This window comes from Geotrypetes seraphini, chromosome 8 (genome assembly GCF_902459505.1).
Source record: "Geotrypetes seraphini chromosome 8, aGeoSer1.1, whole genome shotgun sequence".
In the NCBI taxonomy this organism is placed as follows: domain Eukaryota; kingdom Metazoa; phylum Chordata; class Amphibia; order Gymnophiona; family Dermophiidae; genus Geotrypetes; species Geotrypetes seraphini.
This window is the reverse complement of record NC_047091.1, coordinates 162,083,029-162,104,006: the sequence shown is the minus strand read 5'-3', so window position 1 is coordinate 162,104,006 and position 20,978 is coordinate 162,083,029. Positions and strand designations below refer to the sequence as shown.

At 40.3% G+C, this 20,978-nt stretch overlaps 1 protein-coding gene across 4 annotated transcripts in view; it reads left to right on the top strand.

Annotated features, from left to right (window-relative positions):
• The window catches only part of HECTD4 (HECT domain E3 ubiquitin protein ligase 4), a 492,696-nt gene that overhangs the window by 340,974 nt on the left and 130,744 nt on the right, over positions 1 to 20,978 (top strand). For all 4 annotated transcript variants that reach the window (XM_033956861.1, XM_033956860.1, XM_033956862.1 and 1 more), the window contains 2 exons: positions 8,730 to 8,893; positions 20,431 to 20,668. In XM_033956861.1, coding sequence (XP_033812752.1) covers positions 8,730 to 8,893; positions 20,431 to 20,668 — 402 coding nt within the window. The remainder of the gene's footprint in view (positions 1 to 8,729; positions 8,894 to 20,430; positions 20,669 to 20,978) is intronic.

Sequence of the window (20,978 nt, the reverse complement as noted above, 5' to 3'; positions counted from 1 at the left end):
TCCAGCAGATGGAGGTGGTAAGTCTGTGCACTCTTCCCTGGTTTAGTGTAGGGCAGTTGGATTTTGTTTAAATTGGCCTTGTCCCCGATTGTGATGCCGGATTGACCTCGGGGGTGCCACACTCGATGGGTTGAATCCCTGCCCCCACCTCCCCAAATTTTTACTGTAGAGATGCCTCACCTGTAAGCCTTGCCACCAATACTGGCAAGGCATATAGCTTTGAGAGCTTGTGGGGTCTGTTCAATTGTAAATTAAAATTATATTAGGGGGGGGAAAGGCCTGAGGCAGTGCCGATCTGAAGGGATTTTAATTGCTAACTGGCACTTGTATTTTTTTTCTTGTAGAGGTTTTCTCAGTGAGCACTTTTAAAGAGAAAAAGTACTCCAGGCACACAATCAATACAGCCGGCGTTTGCTTGAATTGTACCGGCCATCACAAAGGAGAATCCTCTCTGGCTTCAGGTACTGGCAAGCAGGGTTCCCCTTCGCACATGCACTGTAAGTCAGCAGTGGGCAGTGGGGAAGCCTTACCGCCCACACAGGGATTTCCTCAGCTGCTGACAGTCAGGGAAAGGTTTCCCTTACTCAGCTGCCGACAGTCAGGGAAAGGTTTCCCTTACCACCAATAGTGCTGGAGACTCCTTTACCGCTGCTGCCTGCTTACCTACTTTAGCAGCTGAGGCGGTTCAGGCCTTGGGGGAGTTTTCGGCGGGTTTTCCGCCAGTTTTGGCGGGAAGCTCCTCAGTGACCTTCCCCCTGTATTGGATAGAAAGGGGCAGGTTTCTGCAAAGGAAGTTTTCCCAGATTTTATTTTGGCCTTGTGCTTACTTTCAGACAGCCGGAGGTCCTGTTTCCTCCCCGGGGGTCTCAAGGTTTGTTTGTTTGTTTTTGTGGGGATTGCCTTCCGCATCCACCCCCGTTCAGCCCCCTTCAGCGCTGACTCCAACCCAGACCCCTCGTCTTCATCCAAGCGGCTGAGGGTCTCGTGGAATGAAGATTTTTTGTTTGGGGATGCAGAAACACCTGATGAGGACTTGGACCCCTTGGTAGACCCCCAAGATCCTCTCAGGGGGACAGATGACACTAGCTGCTGTTTTGCGGAGCTGCCAGCTAGCAAGGATGCATCGGTGGTGCACATTTTGCAGCAGGAAGAGCTTCAGGAACTTCTTCAGGTTTCGTCAGTTTTGCGTTTCGAGGAGAATGCAAAGGAAGGCCCCATGTGTGATGGACCCCCTGCTTCGGGGGATCCACTCGGCCTCCTGCTCTTTTTTGTATGCATTAGGATATTCAGGATATAGTGCTCATGCAGTGGAAATCACCGGAAACACCTTTTTGTTTCACGCACTCCATGACTTGCCTGTATCCCATTCTAGAGGGTGATAAGGATACTTTGAAGTCTCCTGTGGTAGATGCGGTAGTCTCGGCAATTGCGCATCGGCATACAGTGCCAGTTGGCAGCTGGGCCTTATGGGACTCTGAGGCTGGTAGGATAGAGTCTCTTCTTAGGCAGTTTTGATGTGGTCCAGGCAGCGATGAGTGGCAGTGTGGTAGCGGGGGCTTTTTTTTCGGTGTTCCGAGCATGTTCTTGACAGGGAATCTCATGACTGGTCCTTGGGTGGATCAGAAGGTAGCTAAGATCGAGCTGGGTGCTTCTTATCTCTTGGATGCCATGTATGATTTGATTTGGGCTCTCATAGTGGCCGCTGGCCATACCCTGTGGCACAGTGGCTAAGGCTAAGCTTATGAAATTTCCCTTTTGGGAGTCTTGTTCGGCGAGGATCTGGATAAGTTGGTTCAGTCTTTGACTGACTCTAAGGTTCTCCGCCTTCCTGAATACTGTCGCAGAGGGATGTTGCTTGGGGACATTTGTGAGATTTTTGCTGCTACCACCCTGGTTGAGGGGCAGCTTTCTTTCCACTGTTTCTTCCAGGGGCGATTTCTTTCAGCGCATGCAGTCCTTTCTGGGGGCCCACTGGTGGGGGGGGAAGGTGGGATGATTCATCTGGCGACCCCTCCGCTACCTGCCCAGCCCAATGACTCCTTGTGGGCTCTTCTCCTGGTGCTGGTAGGTGCCCGATTGCAGTAGTTTTACCAGGGGTGGGCCAAGATCACAAAGGATCAGTGGGTCCTGGAGGTGATTCGGGATGGTTATGCTCAGGAGTTTTCCTGGCCCTTGCCAGATAGTTTCCTCTCTTTTTATCAGGCGGCTTGGAAGAAGCGGGCGTTTCATCAGACAATACAAAGGTTGCTCGACCTCAAAGCGGTGGTTCCAGTGCCGCCTCAGGAGTTTCACACCAGCAGGTATTCCATTTACTTCATGGTGCCCAAGAAAGAGGGGTCTTTTCAGCCCATTTTAGATTGGAAGGGGGTCAACAGGGTACTCCGGGTGCCGTCTTTTCATTTAGAGACCATGAGATCTGTCATTCTGGCAGTCCAGCCGGGGGAATTCCTGACTTCTCTAGATCTGACGGAGGCCTACCTGCATGTTCCAATTCGGGCCTCCCATCAGCATTTCCGTCGCTTTGAAATTTTGGGATAGCACTATCAGTTTTGTGCGCTTCTGTGTGGTCTGGCCACGGCTTGCGGACTTTCACGAAGATTATGGTGATGGCGCAAGGAGGGCATCCTGGTTCATCCCTATCTGGACAAGTGATTGATTCGAGAAAAATCCTTTCAAGAGAGCTCCCAGGTTACAACATGGGTTGTGGAGTTCCTGCAGTCACTGGGGTGGGTGGTCAACTTATCCAAGAGCCAGTTGACCCCATCTCAGCGTCTGGAGTACCTCGAGGTGCTCTTCAAACCCTGCTTGGGAAAAGTCTTCCTTCCTGAGGGTTGAGTGTGCAAGTTGCAGTCGTAGGTTCGCTTTCTGATGGTTTGTCGGTGTCCTCGGGTGCAGGATTTTCTGTAGGTCTTGGGGTCGATGACAACCTCCAAGGACATGGTCAGGTGAGCTCGGGCTTACATGGGTCCACTTCAACATGCTCTTCTCTGGCAGTGGTCACCTCAGATATACGATCTGGACTCTCCTGTTCCTCTTCGGGTGTTAGTTCGTTGCAGCCTCTTTTTTTTTTTTTCCAATTTTTTATTCGTTTTTTTCATCTTACATCAATTAAATCATACACATCACTTGAAATTCTTATCAATTTTCATCTTAAATATATAAATTAAGCCCTTCCAGTCTGGTGCAAGTAGCGAGTCTGGATCATCCTCATTAGACAGTGCTTATCACAGATTCCAGTCTCTTCGGTTGGGGATCTCAGTGTCTCTCGGTCGCTCAGCTCAGGGAAGCTGGTCTCCAGAGGAGGCGTTCTGGTTTATCAATGTTCTGGAGACCACAGCCATTCGTTTGGTGTTAACATTCCAGAAGTTGCTGATGGGCAAGTTGGTTCAGGTTCTCTTGGACAACGCCATGGCGATGATTTACGTCAGTTGTCAGGGGGAACCAAGAGTCGTCTGATGGTGTAGGATGCTTCTCTGCTCATTACCTGGGCAGAGACTCATTTTCTGGACATCTCAGCTTCCCACATTGTGGGAGTAGCAAATGTCCAGGCGGACTTCCTAAGTAGTAACATGATAGATCCCAGAGAGTGGTGTCTCAGTCCCTCAGCCTTCAATTTGATTTTGCATGCTTGGGGTCAGCTAGTCATGAATCTGATGGACACAAGTGTCAACTCAAAAGTGCCCCGGTTCTTCAGTCGGCGCAGGAATGTTCAGGCCGATGGGATGGATGCTCTTGTGCAGCCTTGGCTGACGGATGGCCTCCTATACATTTTTCCCTCGCGACCGCTGGTGGCCCGAACTTCTGATGCAGTGTCCCATTCCATTGTTTGATCCGGGTCCCTCTTGTCTTACGGCTTTGCTCTTGAAAGGGAACGCCTGAGTAAGAAAGGTTATTCCGATGATTTCCACCTCTTGGGCTTATGTGCGAGTTTGGCGTCTCTTTGAGGAGTGGTGTTCCATGCGTGGTATGGTTCCCCTTCATGCCTCTTTGCCTCACATCTTAGAGTTCTTGCAGGATGGCCTGGACAGGGGCCTTGCCTGGTCTTCCCTCTGGGTTCAGCTTGCAGCTTTGTCTACCATTCATGGTTTGTTTCATGGTTGGCGTTTGGCCTCTTCTCCAGATGTGATTCATATTTTGCAGGCAGCTAAATTGCCTCGACATCCAATGCGGCCTTTGGTTCCAGCCTGGGATCTCAACCTGGTACTTTCCATGCTAGTACACCCTCCTTTTGAGCCTCTGAACTCCTGCTCGTTGAAGGACCTTACTCTTAAGGCAGTCTTCCTGGTGGCCATTACTTCTGCAAGACGCTTTTCTGAGCTGTAGACTTTCTCTTGTAGGCCTCCGTTCCTGGAGTTCTCTAGGGAGCGGGTTGTGCTGCGGCCAGTTCCTTATTTTCTGTCGAAGGTGGTCTCATCTTTTAATGTCAACCAGTCTGTGGTCCTCCCGGTCTTGGGTAGTTGGGAGGGCTCTTTGAAGCAGACGCAATTGCGCAAGTTGGATGTCTGTCGGATCCTTCACCCTTGTGTTCAGCGGACCCAGGAGTTCTGGAAATCAGATCCTATTTTTTTTCCTTTTTGCGGGTCCTTGTAAGAGAGATGGTACGTCTAAGGCTACCATCATGCAATGGATCAAAGGGGCTAACACTTCTGCGTACCTTCTTCAGAAGAAACCTGTTCCAGAATTTCTCAAAACTCATTCCACTCGAGGTCAGGCAGTTTCTTGGGCGAAGTCTTCTCTTGTACTTCCGGTGGATATCTGTAAAGCTGCAGTTTGGTCTTCTCTCCATTCTTTTGTACGACACTACCGTGTGGATGTTCAGGCACGTCGGGATGTGGTGTTCGGGGAGCATGTTCTTGTGGCGGCCCTTCGGGGGTCCCACCTATGATGGGTACTGCTTTGGTACTTCTCATTAGTTTCTGTGCCGGTCTGTAGAGACAATAAGAAAGGAGAACATAAGAACATAAGCAGTGCCTCCGCCGGGTCAGACCATAGGTCCATCCTGCCCAGCAGTCCGCTCTCGCGGCGGCCCAAACAGGTCACGACCTGTCTGAATAACCGAAGGGGCCCCCTTGCCACCTTGGTTTCCCATTTGAAGTCCTATCTTCCCATCAAAGTCCTAATCCTCCGGTCTTGCACATTCACGACTTGGTTGGGTTTCCATACTTATTACCTGGTTAGTTTTCTATACTTGTATTACATCCCAGCACCTCTCTCAGTATCCCACGATCCCTTTATCCCTCAGGAATCCGTCCAATCCCTGTTTGAATCCCTGTACCGTACTCTGCCTGATCACTTCCTCCGGTAGCGCATTCCAAGTGTCCACGACCCTTTGGGTGAAAAAAAACTTCCTTGCATTTGTTTTGAACCTATCTCCCTTCAGTTTCTCCGAATGCCCCCTCGTACCTGTTGTCCCCTTCAGTCTGAAGAATCTGTCCCTATCCACCCTCTCTATGCCCCTCATGATCTTGAAGGTCTCTATCATATCTCCCCTGAGCCTCCTCTTTTCCAGAGAGAAGAGCCCCAGCCTATCCAACCTCTCGTCGTATGGGCAGTGTTCCAGCCCTTTTACCATTTTCGTTGCTCTCCTTTGGACTCTCTCAAGTACCGCCATGTCCTTCTTGAGGTGTGGCGACCAGTACTGAACGCAGTATTCCAGATGTGGACGCACCATCGCTCGATACAATGACATGATGACTTCCCGCGTCCTGGTTGTTATGCCCCTCTTTATGATGCCCAGCATCCTGTTGGCTTTTTTCGAGGCTGCTGCGCACTGTGCAGCTGGCTTCAGTGATGCATCCACCAGCACACCCAAGTCTCTCTCAAGTCTGCTGTCTCCCAACAATGCCCCCCCCCAATTTGTAGTTGAACAACGGGTTCTTTTTCCCTATATGCATGACCTTGCATTTTTCCACGTTAAAGTGCATTTGCCATTTGTTTGCCCAGTCTTCCAGCTTGTCCAGGTCCCTTTGCAGGTCCTCACACTCCTCCCTGGACCTAACTCTACCGCACAGTTTGGTATCGTCTGCAAATTTTATAACCTCGCACTTTGCCTCCTTTTCCAGGTCATTGATAAATATGTTGAAGAGTAACGGCCCCAGCACCGATCCCTGTGGCACACCGCTCGTGACTCCCCGCCAGTCAGAATATTGGCCCTTCACTCCAACCCTCTGCAGCCTACCCGACAACCAGTGCTTGATCCATCTGTGCACATCCCCTCCCACCCCGTGGTTCCACAGCTTCCTAAGCAGCCTTTCATGTGGCACTTTGTCAAAAGCCTTTTGAAAATCGAGGTAAATGATGTCTATGGGTTCCCCATTGTCCACCCGACTGCTTATTCCCTCAAAGAAGTACAGAAGGTTCGTTAAGCATGACCTTCCCTTACAGAATCCATGCTGGCTTGTTCTCAGTAGGCCATTTCTCTCGATGTACTCGCAAATGCCGTCTTTGATCATAGCTTCCACCATCTTCCCTATAATTGAAGTCAGGCTCACCGGCCTGTAGTTCCCGGGGTCACCCCTCAATCCCTTCTTGAAGATAGGTGTGACATTCGCCAATTTCCAGTCCTCTGGTACCTCTCCAGTTTTCAAGAATAGGTTGCAAACATGCTGGATTGTGCCCGCTATTTCTTGTCTTAGTTCCTTTAGAACCCTTGGGTGGATCCCGTCTGGGCCCGGTGATTTGCCGCATTTTAACCTGTCTATCTGTTTGAGGACATCCTCCTTACTTACCTCTATGTGCTCCAATTTTTCGGCCTGTTCCCCACTCATGAGCTCCCCTGAGTCTGGTATATTAGATGTGTCTTTTCTCGTGAAAACCGACGAGAAGAACGTGTTCAACCTCTCAGCTACCTCTTTATCCTCTTTAATCACTCCCTTCCTATCCCCATCGTCCAACGGCCCCACCTCCTCTCTCGCTGGTCACTTCCCCTTTACGTAACTGAAGAATGCCTTGAAGTTTTTCGCCTCCCTGGCCAGCCCCTCTTCATATTTCCCTTTTGCTTTTCTAACCTCTCGGTGGCATTCCTTTTGGCATTTCGTGTGCGCCTGGTGATTTTCTTCCGTTGGGTCCTTTTTCCATCTCTGGAAGGATACTTTTTTGTCATTTATTGTCCTCTTTACTTCAGTTGACATCCAAGCCGGGTCCTTTGACCGCTTGTTCTTGCAGCCTTTCCTGAAACTGGGGACGTACATTCTTTGTGCTTTCTGCAGGGTGTCCCTGAATAGGGTCCAGACCCTTCCTACAGTCTCCATCCTAAAGATGTTTCTGAGCTTCCTCCCCACCATTTCCCTCATAGCAACATAGTTTCCTTTCCTGAAGTTGAGCGCAGTTGTTGCGGTCCTCCTTACTATGGGAGTCCCCCTTTCTAATTTGAATCTGATCGCGTTGTGGTCACTGTTGCCTAGTGGTCCTCCCACTTCTACCCCTCTTGCAGGCCCCCCTAATCCGTTTAGGATGAGGTCAAGAGTAGCACCCCCTCGCGTCGGTTCCCTGACTAGTTGCTCCATGAAGCAGTCCCATGAAGGAGAAATTAGGTTCTTACCTGCTAATTTTCTTTCTTTAGTCTCTCCAGACTGGCACAGACCCCTTCCCTGTCTTGATCTTGTTCGTATTTTTGCACAAAAAGTGTGTGTGTGGGGGGGGGGGGGGTTTCTGCGGTGTCTTTTTGTTCGGAAGTTTGAGGAGAGTGATGATACATGCACATGAAAACGAACAAAAAAAGAGAGAGATAGAACAGCAGTGTTTGGTTCATCTGACATAGGTGGTGAGCTGTGGGGATGTTTTTTTGAAGGTTCTTATTCAATTCAATATCCAACAGTATTTCTCTATTAGTTCCTGTTCTCCTTCTGGGAGTGTTGCTTAGTTTCATTAGTTCTGCTTAGCTATTCGTCAGATTGATTGTACATGGGACTGCACAGCCCACTTGTACTACAGCCAAAAGTTTGTGTGTCAGTCTCCACCTGCTGGTCATGGTGAGCTTTCTGTGCTGGTGTGGAGAAACTAAAAGAAAGAAAATTAGCAGGTAAGAACCTAATTTTTCCTTTGTGTGGAACATGCTCCACGGTAGTCTAAGCAATTAAGTTATATGTTCTTTGTTCAAAGTATTCTATTTAAAAAAAATGAAAGTTAATATTAACCAAAAAGGAAAACTATATTTTCCTTTTAGATTTATGTAAAAGGTGGTGTCTTGTTTCCCAAAGTTAGGGCAATTGGATCCAATTAATATTGCCTTGATAATTGATGGTCTCTGGTCAAGATATGATACTTGGCTGAAACTAGCAATGAAACAAGAATACACTAAATAAGAGCTGCCCTCACCTGCAGTTAAAATACAACTGCCTGATTTATATTCTCTCGTTTGTTTATTTGCTTGCTTATTAGTTAGTATATATGCTGCTAGAGCAGGGGTGTCCAATGTCGGTCCTCGAGGGCCGCAATCCAGTCGGGTTTTCAGGATTTCCCCAATGAATATGCATTGAAGCAGTGCGTGCAAATAGATCTCATGCATATTCATTGGGGAAATCCTGAAAACCCGACTGGAATGCGGCCCTCGAGGACCGACATTGGACACCCCTGTGCTAGAGCAAGCATTCTACTATTGTATGTAAGTTATTTTTCCACAAATTTACTAGCAGTGTCTTTCACTACCAAGAATGCAACTGCATGTGGTCAAGTGAAAGCATAATCAAAAGCGGATGCTTTGCTTTTACCTTATGGCTTTTATTTTGTAGGTGATGTTGCGGGGATTGGTTGGGAGAGAATGGAAGGCACACCACCTCCACCTGGTCAGCCAGCTAAGGGCAGAGTATACTTCACCTACTGTGGCCAGCGCTTGGGGCCTTTTCTCGAAGATGTCTCGGGAGGCATGTGGCCAGTTGTTCACATCCAAAAAAAGGCAAGTCTTTCTTTTCTACCCGTATAAGATGATTGACTTACTATGTGCATTTTACTTGAGTTTCGGAAAGCTTTCTTACTAAATTGATTTGTTTGTAAATAGTTTCAACATTTCCCAGAAATCTCAGTTATGCACATATTATGCATTACAAAAAGGAAAAATAAATAGGAACTGGAGCAAAAATCCACAAACACAACACTTATATCCTCTAGTTCAAACGCTGAAGCTAAAGCTCAAGGCTTAACTATTTTATACCTAAAGCATACAGTTGAAGCACATATCAGGGGAATTTGCCTCAGAAGTTACCGGGCAGTCATTGCTCCAAAGCTAGGAAGGAGAACCCAAATTCCTCATTGGTTAACCTTCAATATTCTATCATAGGCAACCCCACTGTGCCAGCTATAACGGTAAGGTGATTAAATATTCATCTAACAAAGTGCAAGCCATATTTATCTGTTGCTTCCTGGCAGACAGGCTTGATAATGTGGTGCAGGCACTAGCGAGCAATGACTGCCCGGTAGCTTCTGAGGCAAATTCTCCTGCATATGTGCTTCAACTGTATGCTTTAGATATAAAATAGTTAAGCCTTGAGCTTTAGCTTCAGCGTTTGAACCGGAGGATATAAGTGTTGTGTTTGTGCATATTATGCGTTACTCCGTTAATGTATCTTAGCAGCGTGTGATACCAAGTACTATTTAGCTGACTCTTCATATGGATAAATAACTAAGTCTACACAAACAAAATTCTGTGGGTGGTTTTATGTGGGTAAATACCTTATGGCACTTTTAGCTAGATAGAGTCAGATAAAAATAAACAAGTAAATATTCATATATCCTATGATTTTACCTGCCCTTTGTGCTTTTCTCTGTGAGGGGAGAAGATTTATAAATCTAGCCCAAAGCTAGCATTGGATAAAGTGACACAAAACATGCTTGTGATCAAAAACTGACAGCTACAGATTTCATCACAGTCACAAATAGTTTGTAAATATATTTGCCCTTAATGTAGGATTTTTATTTATTTTTTATTTGTTCTGAAAAATACGAGAGTTCTTCAAATGGTTTCCACACTTTCATATTTTTGCGGGAAATGGTTAGGGCAAGAGAAGTGGTAAGAATTTTACCACTTGAAGAATGTCGTGACTAGTCAGGCAAACTGGCTCACCTTGCAGGTAGTGATGTAATTTGCTTTTGAGATATTAATAAATAGTGTTCAAATGATTTCTGCACTTTTATTTTTTGAAAATCCCTCATAAATAACTTGTCTTCAATGAAACATTGCCAGCTGCATTACACATGGAAAGATTGTCACCTCAAGAGGTGGTGTTATTTTTGCTCCCAAAGCAACTTAAATGGGTCGGTGGTTCTATAAAGAATCTACCAACATCCCCTCCTAAACCCCTTCTGAAAATCTCCACCATCTCCAGTTCTTGCTTCTATGCTGAGATTGTATCAACCATCAAGAGTGTATAGATCATCTAATACCTTTTTGTTAGATATGCTATCTTTTCAAAGTATTAAATTAGAATGTTATTGGAAATCTTTGTTTCAAGTGCTGGGGCCTATGTTGTAGAACAGACAATCTCCCAAGGTTCATGCTATAACCAGTTTTCAACAATTTAAGAAGGAAATAAATACAATTCTATTTTTGTGGGTGTTTGGCTCTTCCGACTGAGGAATTGTGGATGGTCTGGCTGGGTAACATAGTAGATGACGGCAGATAAAGACCCGAATGGTCCATCTAGTCTGCCCAACCTGATTCAATTTAAATTTTTACTTCTTAGCTATTTCTGGGCAAGAATCCAAAGCTTTACCCTGTATTGTGCTTGGGTTCCAACTGCCGAAATCTCTGTTAAGACTTACTCTAGCCCATCTACACCCTCCCAGCCATTTAAGCCCTCCCCAGCCCATCCTCCACCAAACGGCCATATACAGACACAGACAGTGCAAGTCTGCCCAATACTGGCCTTAGTTCAATATTTAATCTTATTTTCTGATTCTAAATCCTCTGTGTTCATCCCACGCTTCTTTGAACTCAGTCACAGTTTTACTCTCCACCACCTCTCTCGGGAACGCATTCCAGGCATCCACCACCCTCTCCGTAAAGTAGAATTTCCTAACATTGCCTTTGAATCTACCACCCCTCAACCTCAAATTATGTCCTCTGGTTTTATCATTTTCCTTTCTCTGAAAAAGATTTTGTTCTACGTTAATAGCCTTCAAGTATTTGAACGTCTGAATCATATCTCCCCTGTCTCTCCTTTCCTCTAGGGTATACATATTCAGGGCTTCCAGTCTCTCCTCATACGTCTTCTGGCGCAAGCCTCTTATCATTTTCGTCACCCTCCTCTGGACCGCCTCAAGTCTTCTTACGTCCTTCGCCAGATACGGTTTCCAAAATTGAACACAATACTCCAAGTGGGACCTTACCAATGACCTGTACAGGGGCATCAATACCTTCTTCCTTCTACTGACTATGCCTCTCTTTATACAGCCCAGCATCCTTCTGGCAGCAGCCACTGCCTTGTCACACTGTTTTTTCACCTTTAGATCTTCGGACACTATCACCCCAAGGTCCCTCTCCCCCTCCGTGCATATCAGCTTCTCTCCTCCCAGCATATACGGTTCCTTCCTATTATTAATCGCCACATGCATTACTCTGCATTTCTTTGCATTGAATTTTAGTTGCCAGGCATTAGACCATTCCTCTAACTTTTGCAGATCCTTTTTCATCTTTTCCACTCCCTCTTCGGTGTCTACTCTGTTACAAATCTTGGTATCATCTGCAAAAAGGCACACTTTTCCTTCTATCCCTTCAGCAATGTCACTCACAAACATATTGAACAGGATTGGCCCCAGCACTGATCCCTGAGGGACTCCACTACTCACCTTTCCTTCCTTCGAGCGACTTCCATTAACCACCACCCTCTGGCGTCTGTCCGACAGCCAGTTTCCGACCCAGTTCACCACTTTGGGTCCTAACTTCAGCCCTTCAAGTTTGTTCAACAGCCTCCTGTGAGGAACTGTATCAAAGGCTTTGCTGAAATCCAAGTAAATTACATCTAGCATATGTAATTTAAGACTGGAGAAACTGGGACTCTTTTCCCTGGAGAAGAGGAGACTTAGGGAGGATATGATAGAGACTTACAAGATCATGAAGGGCATAGAGAGAGTAGAGAGGGACAGAAAGAGAGAGAGAAAGGGAGACAGAGAGATTGAAAGAAAGAGGGAGAGAGACAGAAATAGAGAGAGATAGATAGAGAAAGACTGGAGAAACTGGGACTTTTTTCCTGGAGAAGAGGAGACTTAGAGGGGATATGATAGAGACTTACAAGATCATGAAGGGCATAGAGAGAGTATAGAGGGACAGAAAGGGAGACAGAGAGAGAGAAAGGGAGAGAGACAGAAATAGAGAGAGATAGATAGAGAAAGATTGGAGAAACTGGGTCTCTTTTCCCTGGAGAAGAAGAGACTTAGAGGGGATATGATAGAGACTTACAAGATCATGAAGGGCATAGAGAGAGTAGAGAGGGACAGGAAGAGAGAGAAAAAGGGAGACAGAGAGATTGAAAGAAAGAGAGAGAGGGGCGTGGCTTGGAGCGCGCACGATATGGCAGCCTAACCGCAGCGCTCCCGTATCCAGGCAACAAACGGAATAAAAATAAAACTTTCACTTTGTCTAATCGCTATTAAAAATACATAAAACAACGTCGGAAATGGCAAGTATGAAGCAGGGGAAAGCTGAAAAACCTTCGACATCGGGGATATCAGCAAAAAGAACAAAAGTAACTCCCCTGTCACCATCGAGTGTGCCATTCCCGATGGAAACTGAAGAACTCACTGAAAAGTCCGATATTATGACTGAACTGTTCAAAATAAAACTGATGCTGACTGAAAATGCCAATAAAATCTCTGAAGTTAAAGAAGAACTTCTCAACATGAAACAAGAGATCCAAACTGAAAGACTGAGAATGACAGTGATGGAAGAAAAAATGGAGAAATTTGAATCCTTCACACAAGAATATGATAAAGATAAAAAAGAAGTAGCAGCTTTAAAAAATCAATTGGTGGATATGGAAAACCGAGGAAAAAGAAAGAAAATCAGAATTTTGGGGCTGGCTGAAAATATTGAAGGGGGAGATCCTGTACAATTCTTGGAAAATCTTTTACCTAAACTGCTTCAGCTCAATTCAAAATGGCCGTTAGAAATTGAAAGAGCCCACAGAATCCCCACAAGAAAGCCAGTAAACCAGGCTGCTCCAAGACCTTTGATATTCAAGGTTTTAAGGTATCAACAAGCTCAAGAAATATTAAAAATGGCAAAAGCAAATAAAAACTTGAATTATAAAGGATCAAAACTGATTTTAGTTCCGGATTTTGCTAAATATACAGCAAACATAAGAAAACAATTCCTCACATACAGACAGCAGTTGAAAGAAAAAGGTTACATATATGGAATATATTATCCATCCACTATGAGAGTATCCAGTGGAAATAAATCCATATATTTTCAAGACCCGGCAAAACTGAAAGAATTTTTGACACAAAAAGAACCTAAGTTTACATAAAAAACAGAATAAAAGAAACAATACAGCTGAAGAAAGAAGAAAGAAGATGGAAAAAAGGGAAAATAAAGAAGATTATTAAAAAAAAAAAAAAAATAAGACATAAGAAATGTTACTAACTGGAAATATAATTTATTGATATAGTGGATGCAATAATATAATATTATTTTATTAAATTAATTATTTATAAAATATTAGCATCCACATTCATTAATATTAGTGGAAAAAAATAAAATAAAATAAAATTAAATTAAAAAAAAAAAATTTTTTTTAATTATTAAAATATAAATAAATAAATTATAAAATTAAAATATTTATATAAATACATATTTTAATCGAAATAGAGAATTTATTCAATTATATAAGCATATTAACTTATTACGATTAATGAATAAGGAAATGATTTACAATGAAATTATCATTAAAAATATTGAAAGAAAAATTTGACATTGTTATATTGAGAATAAGACTTAAAAATGAAATATATTAATTTATTATAAAAACAATATTTTAATTCTATGTAAGAAGATTATATATTTTATGAAATATATACAAGAAAATAATTTGATTATTGAAGGGAATAATTAATAAAATAGGTGTCTATTATAAAATTTTTATTTAATTCAATTATTCAATCATATTAACTTATTATGAAAAATAAGGAATTAAGTAATTGATTGTTATATAATTAATAAAATATGAATTTATTATAAAACTTATTTATTGATATAAAATGTATATTTTATTCAATTATTCATTCAAATTAATTCATTATGAAGATGATCTATGAAATGAAAATGATTGAAATGCATTATTATTAATATTAATATTTTTATATTTATAAAAATGGATATATTTAATTTACATGATGAATAACAGATATATAGAGAATAAGAGCTATATTTGTAATATGTTTATTTATTAAGAATATTATATTACATGTATGCATGATATTGAATTTAATTTTATGAATCAAATATATATAATTTTCAGTAAATTTATAAAATTTCATAGATTAAATGGATATAATTTTCATTATATAAGGGTGGAAGTATAAAGAATATATTGAATTTAGAAATATGTTTTAAAAAAAAAAAAAAAAAATGATTTATTAGTTGCCTGGGGATGGAGATTTAGGTTTTGCATGACCAATGCGTGTTCCAAATCAGAATATGATAATGGGTGGGAGGGGAGGGAAAATAATGGGTGGGATAGGAGATAAATTTTTATTGAATGTGCTAGGAACTAATCTTGTAAATTATCATAGAATATTGGTTAAAACATAATTATTAATTAGATGGATATAAAAATGTATTCGCTGAATGTCAATGGTTTAAATCATCCTATTAAGAAGAAGAAATTATTATCGTTCCTTAAAAATCAAAATGCGGACATTTACTTCATTCAAGAGACCCATCTTTCGGAAATTGAATCAAAAAAATTATCTGGAGGATGGATTTCTAAATGTTTATTTGCACCGGCTTTAAAGAAAAAAGCTGGAGTGGCTGTTCTAATAAACAAAAAATGTAATGCAGATTTTAAATTAATTAATTATGATCCCTTAGGTAGATGGGTACATATCGAAATGGTTCTGGGAAATACAACCCTGAATTTATTCAATTTATATGCTCCTAATACGAATCAAATGGAGTTTTTTAAACAAATTCAACAATTACTTTTACCACTGGCTACATCTAATTTAATAGTAGCAGGGGATTTCAATGCTGTAATGGATCCGATTTTGGATAAAAAACCAAGTAAAGTTATGAAATCATTAGGCTTAGATAATTTGATACTATCTTGTGATTTAATAGATATATGGCGAATTCTTCATTTTAATGAACAGGAATTTTCTTTTTGTTCTCAGGTCCATAAATCTTTTTCACGAATTGATTATATATTTGTTTCTAATAATATAGCGCAGCGTGTACTAAAAGCAATAATTGATCCCATTATAATTTCAGATCATGCTGGTGTGTGGATTAATCTTCAAAATTATGATGTTGAAAACTTTGATTCAATATGGAGATTTAATAATGATTTACTAGCGGATTCAAAATTTCTTGAAGATTTTAAAATAAAAATGCAAGAATTCTTTCAATTTAATGAATCAGATACTATTAATGCTGAGATCTTATGGGATGCTTTTAAAGCAACTATGAGAGGAAATATTATTTCATACTCAACATTTATTAATAAACAAAAAAAAAACAATTTCTTGAAATAGGAAAGCAAATTAAATTATTAGAAAATAAATTAATTGAGAAATGGGAAAATAATACATTACAAGAAATATTAAAATTAAAAGTTAAATATAATGAGATTTCTTCTCAAATTGTGAGGAAAGACATTTTCAATAAACAAGTACAATATTATGGAAATTCAAATAAAGCGGGGAAATTATTAGCAAATTATCTTAAAGTAAAGAAAAGAAAATCTAAGATTATTGCAATCAAAGATACACAAGGTAACACACATACCAACACAAAAGATATTATAACACAATTTCTTGATTTTTATAAAGAATTATACACTTCCAATTCTTATAAAAATAAAGAACAAGACGGATTAACTTTTTTAAATTCATATATTGGACCAAATATTCCAGATCATATAAAAGGAAGTTTAGAAGAACCTATATCTTTAAAAGAATTAGAAACAGCATTGAAGTCTCTTAGAGTCGGATCCGCTCCAGGTGGAGATGGGTATACTGTTGAATTTTATAAATTTTTCCAAAATATCATATTACCACATCTGTTAAATTTATATCAATATCAAATAAAGAATGAAAATATTTCTGGTACTATGGCAGAATCGATAATTATAGTCTTACCAAAACCAAACAAAGATCCTACTCTGGTTTCAAATTACAGGCCTATTTCATTATTGAATGTGGATAACAAATTAATGGCTAAAGTATTAGCATTAAGATTGGCAAAAGCTCTTCCTTTCATTATTGATGTACATCAAACAGGATTTATTGCTAAAAGACATTCATCAAATAATACTAGATTAGCATTCCACTCATTAAATTTAGCAAAAAATATAAATGATCCAGCTTTTTTAATATCTTTAGATGCAGAAAAAGCCTTTGATAGAGTGGAATGGAATTTTATATACCAAGCTTTACAATGGTTTGGTATAGGATCCGGTTTTATTAAAATGATTCAGACATTGTATAGCTCTCCTGGAGCAAGATTATATATTAACAATAATTTATCAAATAGATTTAACTTGCATAGGGGAGTTAGACAAGGATGCCCTTTGTCTCCTTTACTTTTTGATATTGTCCTAGAACCTTTATTAATCGCAATAAACAAAACTAAGGAGATAAAGGGAATATCATTCACCAGTTTTGAATTTAAATTATCTGCATATGCAGATGATATATTATTATATTTAAGAGAACCGGAAACTACTATTCCATGTATACTTAATTTAATAGAAAAATATGGTACTTTTTCTGGATATAAAATTAATTGGAACAAATCTGAAATTCTCCCAATAAATGTTCATTGTACCAAAGGATTATTTGACCCATATTCATTTATTTGGAAAGAGGATGGAATAAAATACTTAGGAATTATGATCAAAAATACAATTGAAGACACAGTCAAAGAGAATGAAAAACTTTTATTGAAAAAAATAACAGAAATGTGTGAGCAATGGAATCCATTACATCTTTCTTGGTGGGGAAGAATTCAAACAATTAAAATGATGGTATTGCCTGTGGTTTGTTACCAAATGAGTATGATTCCAATATTTTTTCAGGGGTCATTTTATAAAAAACTTAACAATGTTCTTACAAAATTTGTTTGGTGTGGGAAAAGACCAAGAATCGCTTTAGTATCATTACAAAGACCAATTATGGAAGGAGGGGTAAATTTTCCAAATTTTTATAGGTATCATCAAGCCTATATTTTAAGACAGGGTATGTATTGGATCCTCCCAGATCTTTTAGAAAATGTACCAGATTGGCTGTATTTAGAATGGCGGCTTCTGTTCCCTTTATATCCAGAACAGTTAATAACTATAACAATGCCTAAAAGATACAAAGACCACAGAATTTTATTTGACACTTGGAAAACATTGAGATACATCAGTAATCTGTCACCAGAACCTATTGCTAAATCTCTAAATCAATCAATATGGATAAACTCCAGGATCAGAATTGGCGGATTTAAAATCGTCTGGAAACAATGGATAAATGCAGGAATACGAACATTGAATGATGTCATATCAGAAGGATCACTGCTTAGTTTTTCACAATTGCAAAATAAATTTGGATTAAATAAAACACAATATTTTAAATGGATGCAATTGAAGCAGGCCATTCAGGTAGGGTTCCCTGAATGGAAAAATCTAAATAATCAATATAGTCTACAGGTTCTATGTTTCCAGGCGGATTTTTTGGGTCACCAAGCCGCAAAATGGTACAAATTGATATACGGATTTTTAAATAAAAAAAAGAAAACAGGTCTTAGGGATATTTGGAGTATTGAGATTGGTCAGACAATTTCTGAGTCTCAATGGCCACGATTTTGGTCCTGGAGATTAAGATCTACAAGGTCAGCATCTATGAATCAAACATGGTTGTTCTTATTACATAGAGTGTTCTGGACCCCAACGCGCCTGCAAAAAATAGATAGTACTAGATCTAATAGATGCTGGCATTGTAAATTGGAAATAGGGACGTTAGATCATTTAATCTTTTTCTGTCCCTGTGTAAACGCATTTTGGAATTCAATCTGGCCCCAAATTAATATGTTACTAGAGAATTATGTAGGACTCTCATATGACACCATATTATTTGGCACTGCAATGAGAACAAAGAGTCCGATTTCAGCAAATAATAATAAGCTATTACTAATACTAACAGGAGTCGCCATGCAACAGATTACTCAAAATTGGAAAGATTATACCAAACTAAATTATACGTTCTGGTGGAATTCTGTCTGTCATATTTATAAAATGGAAAAAATATTAGCGTTACAACAAGGGAATCTTCTTAATTTCAAGAAAATTTGGCAACCATTGACAAAATATTCTAGTGATTAGTTTTCTTAGCACAATGATAAAAATTATATATGATTGGGGTGGGATTTGATTAACTTATTGGAAACATATTATATAAAAAGGGAGAGGGATTTATATTTTTATGTTATTGTATAATCTTTATCATATTATATTTTAAATACTATGAATTAATAATGATAATATTCTAGAAATGTAATAATTAATAATAATTTTTATGATTCAAATATTGTATGAATGGAAAATCTATAAATAAAAATTTAAAAAAAAAAAAAAAAAAGAAAGAAAGAGAGAGAGAAAGGGAGAGAGACAGAAATAGAGAGAGATAGAGATTGGAGAAACTGGGTCTCTTTTCCCTGGAGAAGAGGAGATTTGGAGGGGATATGATAGAGACTTACAAGATCATGAAGAGCATAGAGAGGGACAGAAAGAGAGAGAGAAAGGGAGACAGAGAGATTGAAAGAAAGAGAGAGAGAAAGGGAGAGAGACAGAAATAGAGAGAGATTGGAAAAAATGGAACTCTTTTCCCTGGAGGAGAGGAGACTTAGAGGGGATATGATAGAGACTTACAAGATCATGAAGGGCATAGCGAGAGTAGAGAGGGAAAGATTCTTCAAACTTTTGAATAATAAAAGAACAAGAGGGCATTCAGAAAAGTTGAAAGGGGACAGATTCAAAACGAATGCTAGGAAGTTCTTCTTTACCCAACATGTGGTGGACACCTGGAATGCACTTCCAGAGGATGTAATAGGGCAGAGTACGGTACTGGGGTTCAAGAAAGGATTGGACAATTTCCTGCTGGAAAAGGGGATAGAAGGGTATAGATAGCGGATTACTGCACAGGTCCTGGACCTGTTGGGCCGCCGTGTGAGCGGACTGCTGGGCACGATAGACCTCAGGTCTGACCCAGCGGAGGCATTACTTATGTTCTTATGTCCTCGATCCAGCTCTCTGGTCACCCAATCAAAAAATTCAATCAGGTTCGTTTGGCACGATTTACCTTTTGTAAAGCCATGTTGCCTCGGATCCTGTAACCCATTAGATTCAAGAAAGTACACTATCCTTTCTTTCAGCAAAACTTCCATTATTTTTCCAACAACTGAAGTGAGGCTCACCGGCCTGTAGTTTCCTGCTTCATCCCTGTGACCACTTTTATGAATAGGGACCACATCCGCTCTCCTCCAATCCCCAGGAATCACTCCCGTCTCCAGAGATTTGTTGAACAAGTCTTTAATAGGACTCTCCAGAACCTCTTTGAGCTCCCTTAGTATCCTGGGATGGATACCGTCTGGTCCCATCGCTTTGTCCACCTTCAGTTTTTCAAGTTGCTCATAAACACCCTCCTCCGTGAACGGCGCAGAATCTACTCCATTTTCTCGTGTAACTTTGCTAGACAATCTCGATCCTTCTCCAGGATTTTCTTCTGTGAACACAGAACAGAAGTATTTGTTTAGCACATTCGCTTTCTCCTCATCACTTTCCACATATTGGGTATGAATAGGATTTAGGATTACTAAGTTTAATTACATTCAGCCTGGATTGTGTATGAGTGATTTTATTTTCATGTTTTAAATTTTTATTATGAGTTTTTTTTTCTTATTGTAAAACTCTTAAATTGTGCGGTATATAAATATGTAAATAAATAAAATAAGTTTTAGTGAAGTAAAAGAAGGGGGATCTTGAACAGGTCAGATTTTCCTGACTGAAACCCTGTTTTTATTGAGGTAAGTCTTTTTATTATCAGTCTTAGTAAATCAGGCCTTTTTTTTTTTTTTAAAAGATGGATTTATTGAACATTGCAGAGATGCACAGACTCATTCCTTTGTTGGATTTATATTAGGAAATGACCTTTTGGGTGGGATATTGACAAAGTGGAAAGTTCATTACTTCAAAGCAGTGGTCAGGTTTCAAATGTTTTCTTCACATTTTTTTTTCACAGAATACAAAGGTTCGGGCTAATTTTGGTTCTCGTCAGTTTGCCTATGCAGAGGGTCAAGCCCACAGAAATGCTGCAGATCTGTGCATTGACCTAGCAGAGGAGATCAGTGCCAACTTTGAAGCATTGCCATTCGCCATGGCTTCAGATAGTGACAACGATGCAGGCACCAGTACGGCATCTGACCCAGGATCCCATGGACCTCCTTGCCGAATTGCTGCTGTAGCCACAGCTCAGCAACGTAAAGTGATTTATTTTTTTTAAACGTATGTTAATTCACTAAGGAGGTAATTTGCAAAGCATTTTCTTCATGTAAAGAACATTTTACATGTGGAAAATAGTCTTATCTAGATAAAAAGTAGGTGCACTGTAAGAGTTCTTGAGGGCTGGGCGCACACACACAGCCCCATACACCTTGATTTGACTTTATTAAGATGATAAATTGTCTTTCACAAAAATAAGGATGGAAATTAAGGTAGAGGACATAAAAGAAAGAAAGAGCTTTAGAAGAATGGAAGAAAGGGTGGTTAAATTTTGAAAAAGTCCAAGGG